General features: G+C 52.2%; 1 protein-coding gene across 1 annotated transcript in view; it reads right to left on the bottom strand.

The window, feature by feature from the left end:
* Window positions 1–1,548: 1,548 nt before the first annotated feature.
* Window positions 1,549–17,221, bottom strand: part of LOC310755061 (transferrin receptor protein 2-like) — a gene marked incomplete at its 3' end in the record, with an annotated part of 34,308 nt that continues 18,635 nt past the window's right edge. Inside the window, exons 4-6 of the mRNA XM_083631740.1 lie at window positions 5,050–5,109; window positions 4,722–4,941; window positions 1,549–1,738 (exon numbers count right to left, since the gene is read on the bottom strand). Coding sequence (XP_083487866.1) covers window positions 1,549–1,738; window positions 4,722–4,941; window positions 5,050–5,109 — 470 coding nt within the window. The remainder of the gene's footprint in view (window positions 1,739–4,721; window positions 4,942–5,049; window positions 5,110–17,221) is intronic.

Genomic DNA, 17,221 nt, shown 5'->3' with positions numbered 1-17,221 from the left:
AGAGGCCGGGGGCCAGCGCTGTCTGGAGACACTTCCGGGTCACGTGGCCAGCGTGACAAAGCTGCATCTGGTGAGCCAGCGCAGCACACGGAAACGCCGTTTACCTTCCCGCCAGTAAGCGGTCCCTATTTATCTACTTGCACTTTGACGTGCTTTCGAACTGCTAGGTTGGCAGGAGCAGGGACCGAGCAACGGGAGCGCACTCCGCCGCGGGGATTCGAACCGCCAACCTTTCGATCGGCAAGCCATAGGCGCTGAGGCTTTTACCCACAGCGCCACCCGCGTCCCCAAGCGCTTGAAGGAACCCCTCAATTGTCTCACAACTCAAGAGACTGAGGTGGCGTGTAATACTGTGTTATTCAGCTTGCTATATGGCGCTGTGCTCCAAACCACTGAGCCTCTTGGGTTTGCTGATCAGAAGGTCAGCGGTTCGAATCCCTGCGATGGGGTGAGCTCCCGTTGCTCTGTCCCAGCTCCTGCCAACCTAGCAGTTTGAAAGCACACCAGTGCAAGTAGATAAATAGACACCGCTGTGGCAGGAAGGCAAACAGCGTTTCCATGCGCTCCGTTTTCCATCACGGTGTCCCGTTGCGCCAGAAGCGGTTTAGTCCTGCTGGCCACATGACCCGGAAAGCTGACTGTGGACAAACGCCGGCTCCTTTGACCTAAAAGCGAGATGCGCGCCTCAACCTCATAGTCGCCTTTGACTGGACCTAACCGTCCAGGGGTCCTTTACCTTTACCTATGTTATGGCAGAAAAAAATGTACAGTGGTACCTCGGGTTACAGACACTTCAGGTTACAGATGCTTCAGGTTACAGACTCTGCTAACCCAGAAATAGTACCTGGGGTTAAGAACTTTACCTCAGGATGAGAACAGAAATCGTGCTAAAGTGGTACCTCAGGTTAAGAACAGTTTCAGGTTAAGAATGGACCTCCAAAACGAATTAAGTTCTTAACCCAAGGTACCACTGTAATTAATTGTGTGATTCACAATTAACCTCAAAGCATTTCAGTGGAAGGGAAACGTCGGAAACAACCCAGAAAATAATTATCTACGTAACATCCACCACCACCAACAAAAAAAGCGATAGCGGCTGTCACTCGTATTCGCCTGCATGGTTTCCAATCTTCTACTCGGGCAAACGCGCAAATGGTGGTACAGTACCGTATTTTTCGCTCTATAAGACGCACCAGACCACAAGACGCACCTAGTTTTTGGAGGAGGAAAACAAGAAAAAAAATATTCTGAATCTCAGAAGCCAGAACAGCAAGAAGGATCGCTGTGCAGTGAAAGCAGCAATCCCTCTTGCTGTTCTGGCTTCTGTGACAGCTGTGCAGCCTGCATTCGCTCCATAAGACGCACACACATTTCCCCTTACTTTTTAGGAGGGAAAAAGTGAGTCTTATAGAGCAAAAAATACGGTAATTCCTGCTCCTGTTTCTGATGGAAACTCCGTTGTCCCTGGAGTCCCGTGGCCCTACGACACCCCCATCAATTTATTCCACGTCCTTCCCACAATTCTGGGGTGAGGGGAAAGGACCTCACCTGATGGTCCCTTCAATCTTCTCCTCATTCAGGTACTTCTGGAACATCTCTCGCAAGTCAGCCCAGTAGAGCGGGGCTCCCCTCTGGCCGTCTTCCGCCTCAGCGGGGCTCTCGTCGTTCACCACAGCCAGGTAGTCCCCGCAGACCATGCAGGAAGACCCTCGGGACAAGACGTACCCCAGGAGGAAGGCTGAGGAGAGCAGAGGACAGAGGGGGGCAGTCAGGCTTTAAAGCAGAGAGTTAGTAGGGTCACAGGGAAAAGGTGCACCGATCACCCAAATTTAAACCTGGAAGTTTCCCCATAGCCTAAAATGTAGGGATACGCGGAGGCCTTACTAGAAGCTGGCTATGTTAGGACTCATCCACACTTACCTTTCTGTGCCCAACCGCTCCCCCCCTCCCACTGCTTTCCCCCCAGGAAAACCTACTCTTTGACTCGGAACAAACAGCAATTCCGGTTTTCTGTGAATTGCTGTTTGCTCCATTGAGCTGTAAAGAACAGGTTTCTGCGGGGAAAGTGGAAGGGGGGAAGCAGTTGGACGGGGACCTGTGCCTAGAAATTCAGAGCAAAGGTAAATGTGGCTGACCCCCAGAAATGACTGCAGCTGTTTCCCTTCAAAATGCACCCAAGCCAGCAGTGCTTCATGTGGCTGTAAGTTCCATAGGTTAACCGTGCATCAAGCCTTCCTTCCCTTTGCCCCGACTTCTTCTTAAACCTGCTGGGTTTAAGTCCTATGAGACAGCGAGAGAGCTCTTTCTCTAGGAATCCCCCCCAAAGGGGACCAACCTAGTCCAGTACCCTGTTCTCACAATGGCCGACTAGATGCCCCAGGGGGAAACCTGCAAGGAGGATATATGAATATGAGAAGAGACCTGTCCAATCAGGCCAGGACGTGGGCTTTTTGGCTCAGAAGGGAACAGAATGCCTATCTAATAGCTGAGTCCAAAGGGCTCAGTGGCCAGGAGAGGAGTCTGTGGGCAGGATTTGTACCTGGGTGGAGCTCAGAGCATGGAGGCCGCAATTGGGAAGAAGGCCATCTGGAGCCACCGCCAGGTAGAGAGGGATTTGTGGTGGGTGGGCAGAGCTACCCAACCATGGGTGGGGTCTATGGAGGAGTCAGAGGGAGAGAGACCACTTGGACCTTGGGGGAGAAGGAGTTGCATAGCCTTCCTTCCTTCACCTCCCCACACCCTCTTAGGAAGGGTTGTGTGGCTCAGCCTCTGGTAGAGCGGCTGCTTGGCATGCAGAAGGTCCCAGGTTCAATCCCCAGATGATAGGAAGTCCTCCCTCTGATTTCTTCCAGAGGTGCTGCCAGTCAGTGTCTGGCTAGATGGCCCAGTGCAACGGTTCTCAACCTGTGGGTTCCCAGATGTTGTTGGACTACAACTCCCATCATCCCTGAGCTCTGGCCTGGCTAGCTAGGGGTGATGGGAGTTGTAGTTCAACAACATCTGGGGACCCACAGCTTGAGAAAGGCTGGCCCAGTGGGTCTGATGGGCAGCACATGGTTAATCTGTGGAACTCCCTCCCACAGGAGGCAGTGATGGCCAACAGATAGAATAGCGCTCAAAGAGGATTAGACAAATTCACTGAGAAGGAGAGGACCATCATTGTCTCCTAGCCAGGATGGTTATGTTCTGCCTCCAGAGTTGGAGGCAGAGATACTTCTGAATAGGAGTTGCTGGAAACTGCAGGAGGGGAGAAGACTCTTGGCCTCTGTGGCTGCTGTGACAAAGGGATGCTGGACCAGATGGTCCATGGCCGGATCCAGCAGGCTCTCCTTGTGTTCTTATGATTCAGGATGCATACACACCATAAGGACATCTGTCAGGTGTGCGTGCAGGAGCCAGGCCCTGTGACCAATAGGACTTTGCAGGAATGGGGCCTTCCTAAGTTTGTTTTGAAGAGGCAAGGCGCGGCCACACAGGTGAGGCCGATTGGTAACTCACAGCACCTGGTGGCAAGAGCCGGGAAGGGATATAAGGTCAGCATTTGCCTTCGGCTCTTTGCCACAGCAACACGTTCCCTGCTTTGCTGCGTTTGGCTTCTCGCTTCCCGATCCTTGAACCTTGGCTTCTAGACTCCCTGCTTCTTGATCCTCGGACCCCTGATTTCGTGACTCCCTGCTTCTTGATCCTCGGACCCCTGATTTCGTGACTCCCTGCTTCTTGATCCTCGGACCCCTGATTTCGTGACTCCCTGCTTCTTGATCCTCGGACCCCTGATTTCATGACTCCCTGTTTCTTGATCCTTGGACCCCTGATTTCGTGACTCCCTGCTTCTTGATCCTCGGACCCCTGACTTCGTGACTCCTTGCTTCCTGACCCTCGGACCCTTGGCTTCCTGACTCCTGGCTTCTGGACCCCCGTTCTTGCTCCCACCCCGCCATCTTGCCCCCGGTCCTGACATCCCCAGCTGGGACTTCGATCGCCCATGAACCAGACCGTGACAACATCATAAGAGCCCTGACAGATCAGGCTAGTGGCCCACTTAGTCCAGCATCCTTTTTCTCACAGTGGCCAACCAGATGCCCCCACAAGCAGGACTCGAACACAAGAGCAACTCTCCTCTCTTACGGTTTCCAGTAACCTTTCAATCACATGGCTTCCCCCAAAGGATCCTGGGAACTGTAGTTTGTTAACGGTGCTGGGAACTGCACCCCTGTCTGGGGTAAAATTACAGTATTCCGGCTTCTTTGTGGGTACCATGTGCTTGAAATGCATAAGGCAGCTGCCTTGTTGACTCTTCAGTGAAATACAGTGGTACCTCGGGTTAAGAACTTAATTCGTTCCGGAGGTCCGTTCTTAACCTGAAACTGTCCTTAACCTGAAGCACCACTTTAGCTAATGGGGCCTCCCGCTGCTGCCGGAGCACGATTTCTGTTCTCATCCTGAAGCCAAGTTCTTAACCCAAGGTACTATTTCTGGGTTAGCAGAGTCTGTAACCTGAAGCGGCTGTAACCCGAGGTACCACTGTATGAGAAGCTTGGCTCCCAGGGAGATGAACCTGCCCTTTTGTGTAAAGCACCCACAGATGGCACTATATAATTCCTAATATTTTGCTATTTATATTTATATAACAAATCCTTATGATCGCAATAGGGGCACAGAGTCTCTGCACAAGGGAAGCCCAGGCAGAGCCCAGCCCCGGGTCCAGATCCGATTCCTCTCACCCACAATGAAGACCAGGAGTCCCACGAGCACCAGGCAGACCACGGCTTTCCAACGATCCTTCCACGGGCACTGTGCCACATCTCCTGCCTTCTCTCTGCCATGGGCGGCTCCGGGCCCCTCAGCCTCCACCACCTTCATCTGCAGTCCTTCGGGGTCTCCGTCGCCCTCGGGCATCTTGCGGTAGATGGAGTAGGATCGGCGAGGCAGCTTCTTGTTCCTCTGGCAGTGGGGTGAGGAGGAAGGAAATGGGGAGTCAGTAAAGAGGGGGAGTCAGGACGGAGGCCACGGCCCACAGACCCTGCCGGGTGGCCAATATCGCAGCCTTACCGCGTCCCGCAGCCGGGATCTCCAGAAATCCATGCCGTCCGGTTTTGCGCGGTTCCCGCCCTGCGGAGAGGCAGATGTTTGGAAGCTTCCAAGAACGTGAAACGAGATTTCCGCCAACCCCACCCGCCGCTTATCAGGATTATCACTGCCAACATGCCATCTATCCCTCCAAGCTACGTGGGGGGAAATGGGTGGTTTTGCAGACGTGACTAACCAATGGGGCCTTATTATCGGGGACACTGCCTCGGGGACTCTTATCAGGCCCTGCACAGGCAGGCAGCCCACCCAGCTGGCCTGGCGGAGGTACCTGTCGTGCACGTACCACTTCCTCCGTTCTCGGGGCCAGGGTCAAATTTGCTTATTTCATTAGAACAGAAAGGCTGGGTGCATCAGCTCCTGCGGTGTGGGAATCCCTTGCAGGCGACCGCAGGGCCTGGAGACAGGCAGCTGGGTTATGCAGCCACAGCAGTGACCGGAGGAGGAATGACCACTGGGAGGAGCGAAGGGAGAAGAGACAGCATGGGGCATCTGCAGCAGTGCAGCCGGACGCCTTCATCTGCCCCGGCTGCAACAAGACACGTCTCTCCCGTATCAGTCTCTGCAGCCACAGCAGGCATTACAGTGGTACCTCGGGTTACATACACTTCAGGTTACATACGCTTCAGGTTACAGACTCCACTAGCCCAGAAATAGTGCTTCAGGTTAAGAACTTTGCTTCAGGATGAGAACAGAAATCGTGCTCCGGTGGCGCAGCAGCGGTGGGAGGCCCCATTAGCTAAAGTGGTGCCTTAGGTAATTAATAATAATAATAATAATTAATAATAATAATTTATTATTTGTACCCCGCCCATCTGGCTTGGCTTCCGCAGCCACTCTGGGCGGCTTCCAAAAAAAATATTAAAATACTCTAATACATCAAACATTAAAAGCTTCCCTGAACAGGGCTGCCTTCAGATGTCTTCTAAAAGTCTGGTAGTTGTTCTTCTCTTTGACATCTGGTGGGAGGGCGTTCCACAGGGAGGGCGCCACCACCGAGAAGGCCCTCTGCCTGGTTCCCTGTAACTTGGCTTCTCGCAATGAGGGAACCGCCAGAAGGCCCTCGGAGCTGGACCTCAGCGTCCGGGCAGAATGATGGGGGTGGAGATGCTCCTTCAGATATACAGGACCGAGGCTGTTTAGGGCTTTAAAGGTCAGCACCAATACTTTGAATTGTGCTCGGAAACGTACTGGTTAAGAACAGTTTCAGGTTAAGTACGGACCTCCGGAACGAATTAAGTACTTAACCTGAGGTACCACTGTATAACCTTTCAACAGTTTGACTTCGCCCCCCAAAGGAGCGCTTCTCCATTGTCTGCGGAGACAGACGGATGCCAGCAACACACACACATATACATCTATTGGTGAGGGATGCTCCATCCAGCTCAATACCACCTACACCGACTGGCAGGGTTTCAGGCAGGGGGAGTCCCCCCCCGCCCCCAAGTCCTACCTAGAGATACCATTGGAAATTGAACATGGGACGTTATGTATGCAAGGCTCTGTTGCTGAACAGTGGTTCTTTCCTTAAAATAAAGCCAAGATGCTACTCCTCACTGAACAACGGGAGCTGCCTTTGGTCCACCGAGCTCAGTACTGTCTACACTGAGTGGCAGCAGAGATACCTATCAGACAGGTTATTTCTCCCAGTCCTACCTGGAGATGCCGTCAGGGGTTGAACCTGAAACCTTCTGCATGCCAAGCGGATGCTCTCTGCCTCTGAACTGCAGCCATATTCGCCACTATGGCTGCTTCTGGCTGCCCCTAACACCCCCCCCCCTCCATAGTCATCCCTTCCTATACCCAGAATGACCTGCCTTGGAGGAAGGGAAATGGAAGAACAGGAGCAATGAGAAGAGAAGTGAAATATACTCAGAGTCGCAAAGTGATTTCATGCTCTTTATTCAGCTCATAGTGGTGAGGAGGAATGAATGAAAGTCCCCTCAAAGTATCTGCTTTATATACATTATTTACACAATGGGCTGCACATGATTGGCTAATTCCGGAATTCTACTGTAAGCCAATCAGGTTGTGGATTCACTGCTATCTGGAGCATGATTGGGTGGTTCCTGCCAACCAATCATACTGCTGCATTGTTCTAGGACCAACCAGACTGCTGCATTCTGAATCCTATTGTTCTAGGACCAATCAGACTGCTGCCTTTTGGATCCTATTGTTCTAGGACCAATCAGACTGCTGCAGTTTGGATCCTATTCAACTCAGTACATAACACCCCTCCCCTCTAAGTTCCAGTCCTGCCCGGGAGGTCGCATTCATAGTCCTCGAGGTACGCCGGCGGCCTACGTGTGCGTTGCGGCCTGGGGTGTTCCCTGGTCCGGGGTTCAGGTTCTGGCTCGTGTTCCAAGGATGCTGGCTGTGATGGGGCTGTATGGTCTGGCGCAACCGGCTCGCTCAGTCGTGGTTCTGGTTCCGGTGTCCTTTCGGCCTCACGGGTCCCCTCTGTATTTACTGATTCTGCCTCTCCTGCTTGCCCCTGCTGCTCTATGGGCCTCACTGCCCCACTGTTCCCTGACCTGTCCTCCTCCTCCTGGTTTTCTCCCGGGAATCGTCGCCGTATCTGGTCGCAGTGGCGGCGCCAGCATTGCCCCCCATCTGTTAGCACCTCGTACGACAGGGGGCCAGTGACCCTGGTGACTGTGGCGGGTATCCATGCAGGGCCTGCCCCAAAATTCTTTGCATACACTGGGTCCTGGGCCTCGAAGGTCCGGGGGTTCCTGCCTTCCCCCACCACTACCTCATCCTGAGCTCTATCGGGGTGAAGGCGGTCCAATCTGATTGCAAGGCGCCGACCCATTAGTAGTTCAGCGGGGCTCCGGCCAGTCGTTGAGCTGGGGGTGCTGTGCTGTGCTAGAAGGAATGTGGCAAGGCGGTACTCCCAATCCCCTTGCGTCATGCGGCGAAGGGTGTCCTTGGTGGTCCGCACCATGCGTTCTGCTTGGCCATTGGTGGCAGGGTGGAATGGCGCCGAACGGATGTGGCGGATGGCGTTCTGCGCTGTGAAGGTTTGGAATTCTCCTGACGTAAATGCAGTCCCGTTGTCTGAGACGAGAGTGTCAGGGAGCCCGTGGGTTGCAAACAGCCTGCGTAGTACCCGGATGGCTGCGGACGTAGAAGTGGATGGTACCAGTGCGACTTCCAGCCATTTGGTGTAGGAGTCCACCACTATGAAGAATGTTTTCCCCTGAAAGGGGCCAGCGAAGTCCACATGCAGGCGTGACCATGGTGCTCGGGCGGACTCCCAGGACTGGACTGGGGCCCTTGGGGGATCTGGGCGGGATTCTTGGCAGGCCTGGCAGTGTTTGACCCAGGCCTCTATCTCTCCGTCGATCCCCGGCCACCACACATAACTCCTGGCAAGGGCCTTCATTCTTACTACCCCTGGGTGTGTCTCGTGTAGGGCTGTGAGGACCCTTTTGCGGAGGGGCTGGGGAACAATGACCCTGCTTCCCCATAACAGGCACCCCTTGTGGGCCGACAGTTCATGTTTGCGGGTTGTGTAGCCGGCGAATTCTGGCCCGGGGCTGCTGCTGGGCCATCCCCTCCACACCCAGTCCAGGACCCGGGAGATGACCCTATCTTTCTTGGAATGGTGTGCAACTTCTTGTGCCTGAATGGGGCGGTCAGGAAGCAGCTCCAGGCTCATAACCTCTTGTGCAGGTGCTGGGTCAGGCCCTGTTTCCGGTAGTGGTAGCCTGCTGAGGGCATCTGCATGGCCCATCGCCTTCCCAGGGCGGTGAATCAGTGCATACTGGTAGCTGGCAAGGAAAATTGACCACCTGAGGACGCGAGGAGACAGCACTTGGGGGGTCTGCTTTTCGGGGGCAAACAAGCCAAGCAACGGCTTGTGGTCAGTCACCACGGTGAAGGGCCGCCCGTACAAGAAATCATGGAATTTTTTTACTCCCTTCACTATTGCCAGACCCTCCTTGTCGATTTGCGAGTAGTTCCGCTCGGTTGCGTTGAGTGTCTGGGAAAAGTATGCCACCGGTACCTCTCTTCCATCCGGGAGTTGGTGTCCCAGGACAGCGCCAATGCCATAGGGCGAGGCGTCGCATGCTAGCACCACTGGCAGCCTCTCGTCGAAGTGTGCCAAGACCGAGTTTGAGACCAGCAAGTCCTTGACTGCCTGGAATGCGGCCTCCTGGCGCTGGCCCCACACCCAAGGGGCCCGCTTGTCCAGGAGTCTGTGTAGGGGCTCCGCTACCGCCGCCTTGTGGGGAAGGAAGGAATGGTAAAAGTTCAATAGTCCCAAGAAGGCCTGAAGTTCAGTCTTGTTCTTGGGCGCTGGGGCATCACAAATGGCCCGTACCTTGTCCCCAGTCGGGTGGACCCCTTCTGCGTCCACCATAAATCCCAGAAAGTCCACCTGAGGCACTCCTAGTAGACATTTTTCCCGCTTCACCTTGAGACCCGCCGTCTGGAAACGGTGCAGAACGGTGCGGAGGCGGTCCTCAAACTCCTCTGGTGTGGGCCCGGCAATCAACACATCATCGAAGAAGGGGGTGACACCAGGAATCCCTTTAAGGAGAGAGTCCATTAGATTCTGGAATATGCCTGGTGCCACGCTGACACCGAATTGCAGCCGCTTTACCCTGAACGCTCCTCTGTGCGTCACAATCGTCTGTGCCTCTGCTGTGGCCTCATCTACTGGCAGCTGTTGATATGCTTGGGCCAAGTCCAGCTTGCCAAAAATTTTCGACCCAGCCAGGGTGGCAAGGACATGGCTGACCACTGGCACTGGGTATGCATGGGCCGTGAGGGCCTTGTTTATGGTACATTTGTAGTCTGCGCAGATGCGGACTGAACCATTAGGCTTGACGGGTGTGACGATTGGGGTTTCCCAGGGGGCATTAGGCACCGGCTCCAGCACTCCTTGCTCCACGAGTCGGTCCAATTCCTCGTCTATACGGGGTTTCAGAGCGAACGGGACCCGGCGGGCCTTGAGCCTGACTGGTCGTACTGTGGGGTCAAGCTGTAGAGCAATGGGGGGGCCCGTATACTGTCCCAATTTCCCATCGAAAACCCCCGGAAATTCCTTGCATATGGCATCCACGTCCACTTGTAAGCTTGTGTGGTTCACCCCGGTGACGGCTAGCCCCAGTGGTCCAAACCATGCCAATCCCAGTAAGCTAATGTAGGGGCCCTTGACCACAAGCAAGTCCAGTTGCCGCGTCCGCCCTCGGTATTGCACCCTGAAGGTCCCCACCCCCATTGTGGGGACCTTACGTTTCTGGAAGTCCCGGAGGGTGAATGGGGCCGGCCTGAGTTTGGGACCCCCAGTAGGACACAGTTTCCTTAAGGTCCTTGCCGAGATTATGGATAGAGTTGAACCCGTGTCAAGCTCCATGCGGCATGGGGCCCCCTCTATCTGTACCTCTACATAAATTTTCTCTACGTTGGGGTGGGGCAACTGGTATACCTGGAAGTCCGTGAGCTCCGTCGAGTTGCCTTGGTGTGTTGGGCCCCGGGACCTGGGGCTCTTGGATTGGTCATCTGATGCCTGGCGTCGGGTGGGCCGAGCTCGACACACCCGAGCGATGTGTCCCAATTTTCTGCACTGCCTGCACTCTGCGTTGCGGAAACGGCAGGTCCTCCTCTCGTGACTTTCCCCGCAGCTTGCGCAGTTCCCTCCTCCTCGTCGAGGCAGCTGTGGTATGTGGGCTGCTTGAGTGCGCTGCTGTACTTGGTGCACCTCCTCCTTGTCAGATCCTGAGTCGTCGGTGAGGTCTTTGTGGTGGACCCTCGGTTGGGACGGCTGGGTCGGCCGTGCCTCTTGCGTCGACCTCTCGGCAGCTTCCGTTGCCAGGGCCTCCTCCAGAGCGACCTGGAACGTTAGGTCCTTCTTAGCGTAGAGGCGTCGTTGCAGCTTCTCATCCTTCAGGCCACCGACGAGGCGATCACGAAGCATGTTCTCCAGCTCTGAGAAGTTGCAGAACCGGGCAGCTTGGCGGAGAGAGGTCACAAACCCAGTTATGGTTTCCCCAGGGGCTTGCCGCTTTGCGTAGAAGGCATTTCGACGAGCCACCACTGAGGGCTGTGGCGAAAAGTGCCCCTTCAGCTGTTCCATTATTGTTTTGTATGGAACCGTAGCCACGTCTTCAGGCGCAAGGAGAGCCCGGGCGATTTCAAACGTCTCCTCTCCGCAGACGCTGAAGAATATTGCCCTCTTCTTGGCGTCTTCTTCATCGGTGACCCCTTTGGCTTCTAGGAGGAAGGTGAAACGGGAGGCGTACGCTTCCCAGTCTCCAGATGCTGGGTTGAATGGCGAGAAGCTGCTGTCGGTTGCCATTCTGAGTTCCTTGGGTCCCGGAGCTGAAGCCTGGATACACGGTGCGAGGCAGCGGTGCGGCAGGTGGCGGTGCTGCGGTGCTGTGTGTGGCAGTCAGCTCAGCGGGATCCCATCCTCGTCGCCAGTGAAATATACTCAGAGTCGCAAAGTGATTTCATGCTCTTTATTCAGCTCATAGTGGTGAGGAGGAATGAATGAAAGTCCCCTCAAAGTATCTGCTTTATATACATTATTTACACAATGGGCTGCACATGATTGGCTAATTCCGGAATTCTACTGTAAGCCAATCAGGTTGTGGATTCACTGCTATCTGGAGCATGATTGGGTGGTTCCTGCCAACCAATCATACTGCTGCATTGTTCTAGGACCAACCAGACTGCTGCATTCTGAATCCTATTGTTCTAGGACCAATCAGACTGCTGCCTTTTGGATCCTATTGTTCTAGGACCAATCAGACTGCTGCAGTTTGGATCCTATTCAACTCAGTACATAACAAGAAGAAAGTTTATTTTGCTTATTATTCTATTTGTATCCCACTTTTTCCTCCAAGGACCTCAAGGTGGTGTACAGAGCTCTCTGCCACCCACACCCATCTAAAAACCCCAAATTACAGAGTGTTTCATGGCTGAGTGGGAGGATTTGAACCCTGGTCTCTTTGGTCCCAGTCCAGTGCTGTAGCCACTACACCAGCCTGCCTCTCTCTTTGGGGCAGCCCCCGGCTTCTCTGGGGCTAACATTCTCCTCCAATGAACGCACTCTCTCTCTCTCTCTCACACACACACACACAAAGAGCAGGTTAAATATTAGCTCCTGTGTGTGGTGAGTCAGGAATTCAGCTCCGTAGCCTCAAATACATATATTCACTCCTCCTCCCGGCAAAACTCAAGAGTCCTGGATCTTGGCCTTGCCAATTGAACCCCCATAAATCCGATTTCCTTTTGGGGGAACCCAGGAATCCTGATATTTAAGGCACCTTTAACCAGCTGGGACCTGCTCCCAATCAGGCAGGAAGTTCAGGAGTTCTGGATCTGAGTCCCCAGAAATTACCCCTTATTTGGGGGGAGAGGGGTCCCAAGTTTTTACACCATGACCTTCCAGACTCTGCCTCTGGTGTTTCCTGAACTTTGAGGCTCTCTCCTTGCGGGGCCTGCCCACCTCCTGCAACCTGATTTCACAAAGGTGGAGGTAAAAGTTATCTTATGAATAAAAAATAAAAACCCTTCATTTGCCAGCTCAAAGTGGTTTTTATTTTCCCTCGCACCAGGATCCCCACACCCCAACACAAAAGTGGCAAAGGCCATTCCAGAAGTTGTAGGTGAAGTCTGGCCAGACAGGAATTAGATCAGCTGGCGGGAGCTGTAGCCTAAAACAGCAAGAGACAGTGTGGTGCAGTGGTTAGACCATGGGTAGGCAAACTAAGGCCCAGGGGCTGGATATGGCCCAATCGCCTTCTCAATCCGGCCTGCGGACGGTCCGGGAATCAGTATGTTTTTACATGAGTAGAATGTGTCCTTTTATTTAAAATGCATCTCTGGGTTATTTGTGGGGCCTGCCTGGTGTTTTTACGTGAGTAGAATGTGTGCTTTTATTTAAAATGCATCTCTGGGTTATTTGTGGGGCATAGGAATTCGTTTATTTCCCCCAAAAAAGTATAGTCCGACCCCCCACAAGGTCTGAGGGACAGTGGACCGGCCCCCTGTTGAAAAAGTTTGCTGACTCCTGGGTTAGACTTTTGAACTAGGACCTGGGAAAGATCAGGGTTCAAATTCCCCCACTCAGCCATGAAACACAGAGAGACCTTGGGGACCGGTCACCCTCTCGCTCAGCCTAGCCTACTTCATGGGACTGTTGTGAGGATCAAATGGTAAGGAGGAGAACCTTGAGCTCCTTGGAGGAAAAGGTGGGGTACAAACAGATAGACATATGGGGGGCACCAGGATGGGGAAGGCTGATTAAGGTGGGAGGGGAGGAGGGAGTGAGATTGGGTGTGAGGCATGCCCAAGGGTGCCCCAAAGCGATCCCCTGACGTGGCACTTACTTGAGATCCCAGCCTTTAACCTTAAGCCCTTCCCCTGAAACAAGCAGACCAGAGAACCCCGCCGCCGCTCACTCCCTTCCATGCCCAAAGCCCTTCCCCTCCATCCACCCGTCACCCCAAAGACTCACTGATTCTTGGGGAGGCCTGCCTTTGTGGAGACGTTTTGGGTCTCCTGTCGAACTCAGCGCCTGCCCCTCTTTTGCTCCCTTGCTGAGTTGCTCCTCCTCCCTCCGTCCCTCGTGGGCCAAACTTCCAGGTCACTCAACCCAGAGAGGAGAGTCTGACCTCCCTCTAGCCAGGGGTGGAGTGGAGGCAGGGAGGGCGTGAGTGTGCTTGTGCACATGTGCCGGGGTGTGCCCATGCAGCCCCACCTCCCTGACCCCCCTCCCCACTTTGGCCTTTTGCAGATTTGCCTTTAATAATAATAATAATTTTCCCAGTAGTGATGTATGGAAGTGAGAGCTGGACCATAAAGAAGGCTGATCGCCGAAGAATGGATGCTTTTGAATTCTGGTGCTGGAGGAGACTCTTGAGAGTCCCATGGACTGCAAGAAGATCAAACCTCTCCATTCGGAAGGAAATCAGCCCTGAGTGCTCACTGGAAGGACAGATCCTGAAGCTGAGGCTCCAAGACTTTGGCCACCTCATGAGAAGAGAAGACTCCCTGGAAAAGCCCCTGATGTTGGGAAAGATGGAGGGTACAAGGAGAAGGGGACAACAGAGGACGAGATGGTTGGATAGTGTTCTCGAAGCGACCAGCCTGAGTTTGACCAAACTGCAGGAAGCAGTGGAAGACAGGAGTGCCTGGTGTGCTCTGGTCCAGGGGGCCACGAAGAGGTGGACGTGACCAAATGACTCAACAACAACAACAACATGATAATAATAATAATAATTAATTTTATTTATACCCTGCCCTCCCCGGCCAGAGCCGGGCTCAGGACGGCTAACACCAATAAAATCACAATAAAAACATAATACAGGAAGGGGGGAAAATCCCAATTTAAAATACAGGTTAAAATGCAATTTAAAATGCAGCCTCATTTTAAAAGCAGCCGATAGATCAAGACCATAAGGGGAGGGAAACGTAAGGGTCAGACTGAGTCCAAACCAAAGGCCAGGTGGAACAGCTCTGTCTTGCAGGCCCTGTGGAAAGATGTCAAGTCCCACAGGGCCCTGGTCTCTTGGGACAGAGCGTTCTACCAAGTCGGGGCCAGTGCTGAAAAGGCTCTGGCCCTAGTTGAGACCAATCTAACCTCCTTGTGACTTGGGACCTCCAAAATGTTGTCATTTATGGACCTTAAGGTCCTCCGTGGGGCGTACCAGGAGAGGCAGTCCTGTAGGTACGTGGGTCCTAGGCCGTGGGTCCTTTATTAACGTTTAATGACACGAATGAAGGCCGCGTTAAGAAGCAAGCGACTAAATCAAATATTGGCATGTCGGAACCGCGTCGCACAGCTAATAATGCTGACGAGTGTTGGGCGGATAAAAGAAAGTCCCTCTTCAGGCAGATCACAGTGTTAACCTGTGGAACTCGCTCCTGCAGGAGGCAGTGATGACCACCAAGTTGGCTGGCTTCAGAGGAGGACTGGACATATTCCTAGAGGGAAATAAGGCTGTCGATGGCTGCTAGCCACAAGGGCTCTACTCTGTGAGAACAGGATTCAGGCTTAGGCGGGCCATTGGCCTGATCCAGCCAGGCTCTTATCTTTAAAGATACAAGATGCATTCCTAGCAAGACAGTGTGAGCGAGGGATTTGAACAAGAATAGCAAACACTGGTTGTGCGACGTTTTTGAAAAGACAATGTTTTATAGCTGTGGCTCTGGAAAGGGTTTCTATGGAACCGGTCGTAGGCTTGGTGGGGAGCCAAAAGGACCGTCTGGTCCAAACCCCTGCAATTCAGGGATACTGTGCGCTGAGTGATACTTTCATGTGTTGACCACACTGAGCTAGATGATGGACCCCTGGTCTGAGTCGGTATAGAATCATAGAGTTGGAAGAGACCACAAGGGCCATCGAGTCCAACCCCCTGCCAAGCAGGAAACCCCATCAGAGCACTCCTGACATATGGTTGTCAAGCCTCTGCTTAAAGACCTCCAAAGAAGGAGACTCCACCACACTCCTTGGCAGCAAATTCCACTGTCAAACAGCTCTTACTGTCAGGAAGTTCTTCCTAATGTTTAGGTGGAATCTTCTTTCTTGTAGTTTGGATCCATTGCTCCGTGTCCGCTTCTCTGCAGCAGCAGAAAACAACCTTTCTCCCTCCTCTATGTGACATCCTTTTATATATTTGAACATGGCTATCATATCATCCCTTAACCTCCTCTTCTCCAGGCTAAACATGCCCAGCTCCCTTAGCCGTTCCTCATAAGGCATCGTTTCCAGGCCTTTGACCATTTTGGTTGCCCTCCTCTGGACACGTTCCAGTTTGTCAGTGTCCTTCTTGAACTGTGGTGCCCAGAACTGGACACAGTACTCCAGGTGAGGTCTGACCAGAGCAGAATACAGTGGCACTATTACTTCCCTTGATCTAGATTCTATACTCCTATTGATGCAGCCCAGAATTGCATTGGCTTTTTTAGCTGCCGCGTCACACTGTTGGCTCATGTCAAGTTTGTGGTCCACCAAGACTCCTAGATCCTTTTCACATGTACTGCTCTCAAGCCAGGTGTCACCCATCTTGTATTTGTGCCTCTCATTTTTTTTGCCAAGTGCAATACTTTACATTTCTCCCTGTTAAAATTCATCTTGTTTGTTTTGGCCCAGTTCTCTAATCTGTCAAGGTCGTTTTGAAGTGTGATCCTGTCCTCTGGGGTGTTAGCCACCCCTCCCAGTTTGGTGTCATCTGCAAATTTGATCAGGATGCCCTTGAGTCCATCATCCAAGTCGTTGATAAAGATGTTGAATAAGACCGGGCCCAAGACAGAACCCTGTGGCACCCCACTAGTCACTCTTCTCCAGGATGAAGAGGAACCATTGATGAGCACCCTTTGGGTTCGGTCAGTCAGCCAGTTACAAATCCACTGAGTGGTAGCATAGTCAAGACCGCATTTTACCAGCTTCTTTACAAGAATATCTTTTTTTTTTAAGAAGATATTTATTAAGATTTTCCATTTTATACAAACAAAGAAAAAAAGGAAAAATTAAAAAGAAAAAATATTAAAAACACATAAATTTCATAACTTATTTTTCAATAACATATTTCCCTGACCTCCTCATGCCTCCCCTTCTTGTATTCCAGTTCAAATTGTTCATCCAGCAAATCCTTATCTCATAGCATTACAGCTAAAAGCCTTGATTTCTATCCATCTTCTTAAATTATTGTAACTTATACTTTTACTTATATACAAAAAACAAACAAACTATTTTTTCATATTCTTTTATACCATTACAGCTGATAACCCCTTAATTTCGATCCAACATCACTCAATATTCCTTAATATTACAATATTTTTGCAAATAGTCTTTAAATTTCTTCCATTCTTCTTCTGCCGATTCTTCTCCCTGGTCGCGGATTCTGCCAGTCAATTCTGCCAATCCCATAAAGTCAATCAATTTCGTCTGCCATTCTTCCAGAGTGGGTAGATCTTGCATCTTCCAATACTTTGCGATGAGTATTCTTGCTGCTGTTGTAGCATACATAAAGAAAGTTCTATCCTTTTTTAACACCAATTGGCCGACCATGCCCAAGAGAAAGGCCTCTGGTTTCTTCACAAAGGTATATTTAAATACCTTTTTCAATTCATTATAAATCATTTCCCAGAAAAGCCTTTGCTTCTTTACAAGAAT

This window comes from Podarcis filfolensis (genome assembly GCF_964270895.1).
Source record: "Podarcis filfolensis genome assembly, contig: HAP1_SCAFFOLD_123, whole genome shotgun sequence".
Lineage (NCBI taxonomy): Eukaryota > Metazoa > Chordata > Lepidosauria > Squamata > Lacertidae > Podarcis > Podarcis filfolensis.
The sequence above is the reverse complement of the archived record's forward strand: the minus strand, read 5'-3'. Positions and strand labels throughout refer to the sequence as shown.